This window comes from Aplysia californica, unplaced genomic scaffold (genome assembly GCF_000002075.1).
Source record: "Aplysia californica isolate F4 #8 unplaced genomic scaffold, AplCal3.0 scaffold01180, whole genome shotgun sequence".
In the NCBI taxonomy this organism is placed as follows: domain Eukaryota; kingdom Metazoa; phylum Mollusca; class Gastropoda; order Aplysiida; family Aplysiidae; genus Aplysia; species Aplysia californica.
Window position 1 is genome coordinate 116571 of NW_004798450.1, and position 9164 is coordinate 125734.

General features: G+C 41.6%; 1 protein-coding gene across 3 annotated transcripts in view; it reads right to left on the reverse strand.

Moving 5' to 3' along the window:
- LOC101851693 (C-type lectin domain family 4 member K) overlaps positions 1-5561 on the reverse strand; it is a 9062-nt gene extending 3501 nt beyond the window's left edge. The window contains exons 1-2 of one of the 3 annotated variants that reach the window (XM_013090222.2): positions 4406-5561; positions 3749-3979 (exon numbers count right to left, since the gene is read on the reverse strand). In XM_013090222.2, the coding sequence (XP_012945676.2) occupies positions 4427-5434 (1008 nt within the window). In that variant the 5' untranslated portion in view covers positions 5435-5561 and the 3' untranslated portion in view covers positions 3749-3979; positions 4406-4426. Of the gene's footprint in view, positions 1-3748; positions 3995-4405 lie in introns of those variants that run through there. The other 2 variants (XM_005112084.3, XM_035973381.1) reach the window with 2 other exon arrangements.
- Between the last annotated feature and the right edge of the window lie 3603 nt (positions 5562-9164).

Sequence of the window (9164 nt, forward strand, 5' to 3'; positions counted from 1 at the left end):
CACACACACACACACACACACACACACACACACACACACATACACACACACACACAACGAGACAGACAGACAGACAGACAGTCTAACAGACAGACTGACAGACAGACAGAATAACAGACAGACAGACAAACAGACACAATAAGAGAGAACACAGTGACACAGACAAAGATTTTGAATACACAACACAGCATTTCCCTTTACGTTATCTTCTGGACAAGGGACGTAACAAGAAAAAGGTGAGTGCAAAGTTAATGTGGATATTTTAGGGACAGTTATTGTCCTTACTTCCCTGGAGAACTGGTCGCTTTCAAGGACAAGCGAGCTAACCCAGATTTCGGAGGTTTCCAGAAATCTTGCCCCACCTATAGAAGAAGTTTGGTTTTATTGGTGTGTATAATTACTATTATTTATTTAGTTACAGAGAAAACTCTCCTTGTCTTTTAAATAAACTGAACAAGAGACAAAAACTTTACCTTCGATTTTCTCAAAACAGCATTTTTCGGGATAGCCCCCTTGTGCTTAAAAGTGACCAACTGATGGGTCGCTTTTCAATCTTGCTCGACTCCAGGCTAAGACCAAGATCTGCAAAACAACAGTACGAGCCCTTCTCTTCGCCGATGATGCTGCTCTTGTTGCTCACAGTGAATCAACCCTACAAACAATGATGGACCGCCTATCAACAGCATGCAAGGTCTTCAGCTTGGTCATCAGTGTTTTTTTATAATTGTTTTTTAAAATATCATTGGACTATGACCGTCCACTCGATAGAAAAGAGGGGCACATTTCTCCATCCCTCGGGTGCCTCGGGTAGTATCCGCCTCGCTAAACCAGTGGGCACAAGGCCGGAGGAGAAGCTGAGAACAGAAACTACACTTTGATCTTAGCCAAAAGGCCGAGAAGTGTTAAGAAAACAGTCATCCTTCCTCTGTAATGCTCAGAGCAGAGCCATAGTTGGCTGAACGAAAAGGAACTTGAAACAGTGGACAGGTTCTGTTACCTAATGCCTACCATCAGCTCTACTACTTCACTTGATGATGAGATCATCATCAGGATAAGGTAAGCAGCAACAATTTTTGGAAGGCTGACAAAACGAGCATGGGAAAAAAAGATTAACCATAAAAACAAAGATCAAGATTTACGAAACATTAGTATGTCCTCCGCACACTCCTTTATGGATCTGAAACAGGGACCTTGTACAGCAGGCAAGAAAAGCACCTCGACATTTTCCATCTCAGTCTCAGATGCTGCCGCATGATCTTAGGCATTTCGTGGCGTGACAATGTCTGTCTGTCTGTTTCTCTGATAGTCTCTCTCTCTCTGACAGTCTCTCTCTCTCACTCTCCCTCACCCCCTCTCTCACTTTTCTCTCTCTCACTTTCTCTGTCTCTCTCTGTCTCTCTCTCTCTCTCTCTCTCTCTCTCTCTCTCTCTCTCTGTATGTATGTATGTATGTATGTATGTATGTATGTATGTATGTATGTATGTATGTATGTATGTATGTATGTATGTATGTATGTATGTATGTATGTATGTATGTATGTATGTATGTATGTATGTATGTACGTATGTACGTATGTACGTATGTACGTATGTACGTATGTACGAATGTACGTATGTATGTAAGTATGTGTGTGAGCAGGAGTGTGTATGAGTGTATGTGCGTGCGTCACGTGCGTGTGTGTGTGTGTGTGTGTGCGTGCGTGCGTGCGTGCATACGTGTATGTGGGCGTGCATGTCCAATTTATGTTAAACATCCAATGTGCTGCACCAATGTATGTAATTGCCGAACCATATGTTAAAATATGCGGATGTATGGACCAAAGGCCTTTCAAATCAATAAATCATTTTGAATCTTTGAATCTCTCTCTTTCTCTGTGTGTATGTGTTTGTGTCTCTGTGTGTCTGTGTGGTCTGTTAGTTAGTGTGCCCGTGTGAGTGTATGTCTGTCTATGTTTGTGTGTGAGAGATAGATAGATAGACAGATAGGTAGGTAGGAAGGTAGAGAGAGAGAGAGAGAGAGAGAGAGAGAGAGAGAGAGAGAGAGAGAGAGAGAAATCATCTCAGGATATATTCTAATCAACTAGTTCTGGCTCATCTTTTGAAAGAGTAGATTTTTTCCTTTTTAATGATAACACACAAAAATGACAATAATCTTGAGTTGAGTTGGAAACAAACGACATAGATCGATGTGAACAGAATTGTCGTCTACAGTGGTCGTTGTACAAACACATGACTTTGCATTAATTAATTAAACCAGAAAAGATAAACTTGCAAATAGACAGACAAGCAGGTATGATAAAACTCGTGAGAAAAAAAAAATTATGGAATGTAAACAATAAAACACAGAGAAAGTTTAATTCTGGGGCTTTCATCAATAGTATGCAACACAGTTATCATAAAAACAGAGTGTGAAATGGATGACAAATAACTCAGCTAGACAAGAACTCGTGAAGACATCTCGGACATGATCCAATACAAGCAGTGTGAGAAAGCGTACAGGGAAGTGCAGTGAGTTATGAAACCATGTTCTTTTCCTCTCTGTACAGAAGGGTTCGGACGATTAACAAAAACAAAATGACAATTAAGTTAAAGCTGGAAAATGTCATGAAAACGTCAACGACCTGGCAAAAGTTGGACTGACAAAGGAAAAAGGACAACAACGAAATGATTCAGAAATGATCCTGGTAAACAGAATTCGTGAAAGCAGATGGGACATATTGCAGTAGCACTGGTCGGACATATATCAACACAGATAGGACATATATCAACACAGATGGGACATATATCAACACAGATGGGACATATATCAACACAGATGGGACACATATCAACACAGATGGGACATATATCAACACAGATGGGACATATATCAACACAGACGGGAAATATATCAACACATATATCAACACAGATGGGACATATATCAACACAGATGGGACATATATCAACACAGATGGGACATATATCAACACAGATGGGACACATTATATCAACAGTATATCATTGTTCAGTCATAAGAAAGCACAGAGCGAAGTGAACTACACATTTGTGTTCTCTTTCAAATGGTGCGGATTAATTATTACTCTTTAAAAAGTACAAATAATGAATTTTGAAAAAGATTAACAGTCAGGAAAGGTTCCAATGGGAAACGATAAGAGAAAAGATTCTCTATCAAGCAAAGACTGATAAGTTGTAAAAAAAGACGAACAACCAAGCAAATCTCCGAATAAAGTACGAGAAATAAAACCCAGCGACAAGCATACAAAGGTTTGGCCAATTACAAAACAGGTCATGGGTCAAACAGAAGTTGGAAAGAGTTACAAAAATTGGAACAATCAAACAAGGTTGGAATCAGTGACCCCAGAGTAACGTTCTAATTGAATGTATCAAGGCACCAAGATCTTTTGATTCATTCAAATGTCAACTGAAGTCAGTTCTTTTTTAAAATTAGTAACATAAATATTTGTAGTGATTTTCTTTTAGTCACAACACAATGTTTTATGTTACTGTTGTACATTATATTGTATTGTAAAGCGCTCAGAGCCTGTGTACTTTAATCATGATTGAGCGCTATATAAATATCATTTATAATAATAATAATAATAATAATAATAATAATAATAATAATAATAATAATAATAATAATAATAATAATAATAACAATAATATATAATAATAATAATATATAATAATAATAATAATAACAATTATTATTATTATTATTATACTGCTGGAATACAACTGTATTGTTTTTTGTTAGAGTAGGGGCCTAGTGTGTTAATTTGATTAAATAACATTCTGATTACATTTTTTCTGTGACTGTGACAATATAACAAATTATTTGATAATTGCATTTGTAGAAACGAAAAAAGTAATCTGAGTTGTTATTTTTTTGTATTCGCAGCCAACGGATCTCCATATTTCCCCTTAATATACATCATCATCATCATTATCATCATCATCATTATCATCATCATCATTATCATCATCATCATTTGCGCCATGTTCATTGTAGGTAGCAGGGAATTTTAAAAAAGGGGTTGAGACTTAGTAGATTTTTCAAATTTACTACAGGTTCAACGTTTCGCCCTGTAAACGGCTTCGCCGGGAACACGATACAAAAAAAAGTAAAATCTAATGACTACATCTTCACAATTTTCATCATCATCATCACCATCATCATAATCGTCAACAAAACCATCTCCTTTATCAAGATCTATGACAAATATCTTCCAAAACATTAGCCTCACAACAAGATGTTGTAGTAAAAGTAAAGTATAACCCTCCATGTCTTTGCGCACGTCCAAGGTCACAGCCAACTGTTTCCTGTTCCAGTAAGATTTAGCACCAGCCCCACTGTGACCTGCACGGGGCCCCGTGATCTGCTCGTTAGATTAAGTCATCATAGAAGCAGTACACGTTTCTTTTTACTCTTGTTCCAGCCAGTCTTCACAGTTGTCCCCGTCTCTCTGACAGAGATATTCCAGCTTGTGTTCGCACGTCCTGTCGTTCCATCTTTTCCCCCCAAATACCCTCAATACTTCTCTTATCTCCATGCAGTGCTCGCTGTTCCTGGCGTTGTCCGGCTGGTTTCTGACCCAGTCATCCACGGACAGACGTTTGCCGGATGTGACCCACGTCCAGGTGCCCTCTTTGTCATGGTCAGTGGCGCCGATCCAGAGCCTTGAGTTATCCTTGGCTACAACCCGTTTCACATATTCCACGGAGACATGGTCGTGGAACTCGGCCAGGAAGCCACCGATAGACTCACATCTCTTTCTCGCGTCTGCCCACGTAGTTTTCACTTCGAACACTTTGTAACAGTGGGTCATTGCTTCATGCCTACTGGTCAGCTCACAACCGTTGCCGTGAGAGCACAGCTTAAGCCTTCTTGGTGTCATGACGACATCTTCCACCTTGGACACTTTCTCCTCCAGGTTGTCGAACTTTTCCTGCACGGCAGACAACTGGCCTGCAATGTTGGTGGACACCTGGTTTATAGCGGTCAGTACATCAGCCCTCTCCAAACTTCGCGCCTTGTTGACGTCATCTGACACTTTCTCCTCCAAGTTATCGAACATTTGCTGCACGGCTCTTATGTTGGTGGACACCTGGTTTATAGCGGTCAGTACATCAGCCCTCTCCGAACTTCGCGCCTTGTTGACGTCATCTGACACTTTCTCCTCCAGGTTGTCAAACTTTTCCTGCACGGCAGACAACTGGCCTGTAATGTTGGTGGACACCTGGTTTATAGCGGTCAGTACATCAGCCCTGTCCGCACGCACAGTGTGAACAATGACGACAACGGCAGCAGACGACACGAGAAGCGAGGTAACAATGACACAAATCCATGTCAGAATGTACAGTTTCTTGTATTTGTGAATGGATTGTCCATCCTGTGGCCGAGGTGGGACATTGCCTCGCACATCCATCATGCCACGAAACAATAAAATTCCTCACCGCAGTCACCTGGCGTCAATAAGAAATAGATTATTTCCGGCGATAACGGAAAACCGAAATTTTGTTTTTAGAAGCCTTTTTCAAACACTCTCTCAAACTCGCGAGCGAAAGAGAGAGATAGATGGGGAGAGAGAAAGAGGGAGAGAAAGAGAGGGAGAGAGAGAGAAAGAAAGAAAGAGAGAGAGAGAGAGAGAGAGAGAGAGAGAGAGAGAGAGAGAGAGAGAGAGAGAGAGCCTCGGTTGGTGTAGTTGTGTGGTGCTTGTCTTTGTACGTAACAACAGCCCCACCCCACCCACAACCGATCTTCTACTATAGTGAAGTTCACACTCGCTGACAGAACAAGCTCACATTCAAATTTGACACGCTCAGCTGCTAACCAAGACACAGATTTGTAACATCGGTTGACGCTCTGTCCTGGTCTATGTGATCATAAACATTGGAATTGAAGCATAGCAGTTGTTTTCCTTTCGTCTCTGTAATCTTGTTTAGTTGTTTTTTAAAGTTATAGTAAGAGTTTTACATCACTTGCAACACAATAAGGTCATATAAGTGCCGAAGAATAGATGTGTTACAAGAGAGTAACATACACAAAAAAGAAGGAGGGGAGATAAGGACGACAGATGTTTGGCAGGAAAGAAGGAACAAACCACACAAGAGCACCCGTCAACCACCCATTCTGTAATCTTGGACTTGTTCAATTCGACCAAGCCAGCCAATACACTAGACAAGGTCATTTTTTAAATTAACAATCTTCGTGATGTTAGAATGATAGCTCTCCTATGCATTAAACGGGGTGCCCACTACGGACGGGATCGGCCCTATCGTCCGACTCGATCACCTCAAAATCAAACGTGTTTGATCCCATCCGTAGTTGGCACACCGTATTAGAGTGTCGTTGTTGTTGCATGGAGACACACAACATTGATGTTGATGTCACAAGAGGCCGCCAACAAATGCCCCTTTGACCCACAGTTTTCCTCAAAATGACACAGCGGTAGGTGGGCCATTTGCCGATCTCGCCACGAGCAGTTTTAGTAGCCTAAACTACCCTGTGCGAATAGACTTATTTCTTATTCGCACACCCAGTGTGAATAAAATTATACATTATTCGCACACCCGGTGGGAATTTAAAAAAAATTATTGGCAGACCCGGTGTGAATAAAACTATATTATTTGCACACCCGGTGTGTGGAATCACTTCGTTCAAATAAAGTCTTATAGACGTCATTCCACTCCTTGGCTAGCTTGTTTTGGCTTTGAGTTTGTGACTTGAATTAGAATTGTTCAGACGAACCTGCCATGACGGCCACTTTCCACTTCCCCTCATGCCTTCTATCTGTATAATTTAACTGTAAAACGGTCACCCGTCCCACGCGGCCGCGGCCACCGTATTTTATCAACCCACAGCCGAATTTACCTGCTGGAGGCGGCCAGGCGTGGTCTTGAATCGCCCGATGCTTTGTTATAAATTCTACATCGGCCTCTTGGCGCTGTGGGCGGGCGTCATAGTCCATTCACCTGTCGTTTTTGTTAGTCCCTCCAATGAAGGTTTACCCAAGTTGACCAATGGGTTGACCAATACATTTTCAACTGCTGGTGAGAGAAGCGTGCGATCCGTCATAACTTATAAGCCCCGCCCACAACTCATACACAAATCGTACGTGAAGTGACTGTTTTGTTTACCCCTCTGTAACAAAGTAACCATGGACGTCAACGTGAACTTGTGACAGAAGCGTCGCTCGTTCTCTGAATGGTGGCGACTAGGTGTTTGTTTTACCGTGGCACTCGGTTCTCATCATCTTACATTCTTTATTTTATCCTTGCGCGAAAGCAGCAACTAAAAAGCTAATATCATGAGAAAAAAAAAGCAACAACACAAAAATCTCTTCTTAATCCCCCCCCCCCTCACTTTTTTCCAAAAGAAGCTAAAAAAACCCCCCAAAAACGAACAAAGTGGCAAGTCGTACTTAAGTATGGTCGCTAGCCTGTCAGTCTAGCCGTACTTAGGTCAGACCCTATTTACCAAAACCTGTGGAGTACACAGGTCTCTTTAGATCTAGTAACAAATTCGGTTTTAAGATACATGCATGTCAGAAAAAACACCTTTTGGTTTCGACAGAAATACTAATACTTTAGGTATTGCAAACTAGAAACTTACTTACAATTCAGTACACCTACTTTTTGCTGTTTGTCAGTAAAGCCATCATTATTAAGTACGGCTAGGCAAGCCGTCTAGCCGTCATTAATGGGAGAAGATATTTGTATGGTAAAAACGTGCCTGCCACTTGCTTCCTATCCCCAGTATAGCAGCAGAGTTTTGTTTCGTATACGAAAAACACAAATTATTGTTGAGACATTTTTACTTTTTCACAAGTCATGACTTAGGTCAACACCTTTTTTGAAACGTATATATTTCACAAGATAACATGACTTGAGCCATTGTGTTGTAACCACAAAGATGTTATGTTAGCGTGATGAGTCACAAGGGTGGGAGTTTACGTGTTGAATGGCATGGAGGTTGGATTCAAGTAGACGTCAGATGTTTAGTGGGCTCCTGGCCTTTATCTGCTTAGTTTTTAGGAACAAGCTTTGTGTAAGTGACATTTCTTAGGAAACGTTTCTAAGGGTGTCAGTGTGCTTCTATTTTCTCAGAAGAATATACTTGTTACTTGTGAGAAGGACCGACATCATTGCACAAGGGGCATCACTATAAGCGCTCCGTCCCCTGAAGAAGCACATCTCGAAGTGTGTAGATGCTGACGGTTCCAAGCAATGTTTGATTCCATAGCCTTCTGCTCCTCCCACTGAGTCTTGATCTTCTGTAGGCGCCCCATCCAATTCCAAGCTCTCGAAGTCACTCAAGATGATGGTATTCCGACTCTTCTTGTTCCTTTTCTCGTTTTTCCTTGACTGAACACACAATTTCAGGTTTGTCAGGGCACAGCTTCCCTTCCGGTTTTGCTTTCCCAGCGAGCTCATCAGCCCCCTCATTGCCCTTAACTCCAGCATGGCCCGGGGTGAAGATCCACATGATCTTTTCCAGTGTCGTCTTCTTCAGGAGCTCTGTCCATTCAGCTCTAAGGTTCCCTCTTTCAATCTTCCTCAGAGTGCTCTGAGAGTCTGTGACAAAGATCACATGTGCTTGTCGAGTTGTTGTAACCCATTTGAGAGCCTGAGTGATGTTCAGAGGAACAAAACGTTCTGTAAGCGGCTGTTATCATGTTGCTGAGCTTCTCTTTTCTCAAACAAGGAAACAAGCCTTAGAATATAATTATCATGTGGATACCCTTCTTTATACTCCAGCACCCACCCCCACCCCAAAACCAGGGCAGTGCCACTGACTGAAGTGAACTGCTATTTCCGGGGTGCCTTGTAGGGCTGGGTAATGAGTCGCTTTTGCAAAAATCCGAATAACATGTTAGTGGACCTCTTCGGCAAAAGGGTTAGAACCACTTAAACAAACGGGTTAGCAATACTTCAACACATGGGTGAACCCACTTCTGCAAACGGGTCAGGCAAGAGAGTTAAAGAATCTGAATTCGGATGATGTTTCATTGAGAATTATCCGGTTATCCCCATAGATTATCCGAACTTTGCCCACCTCTAGTGCCTTGATAGTCGAAGCAGACTTTGTTCTGTTGAAGCTAGAGAGGTGAGCAGAGTAAGCCTGATTATCCGCTTGGACTTCTCTGTTAACATCCACCC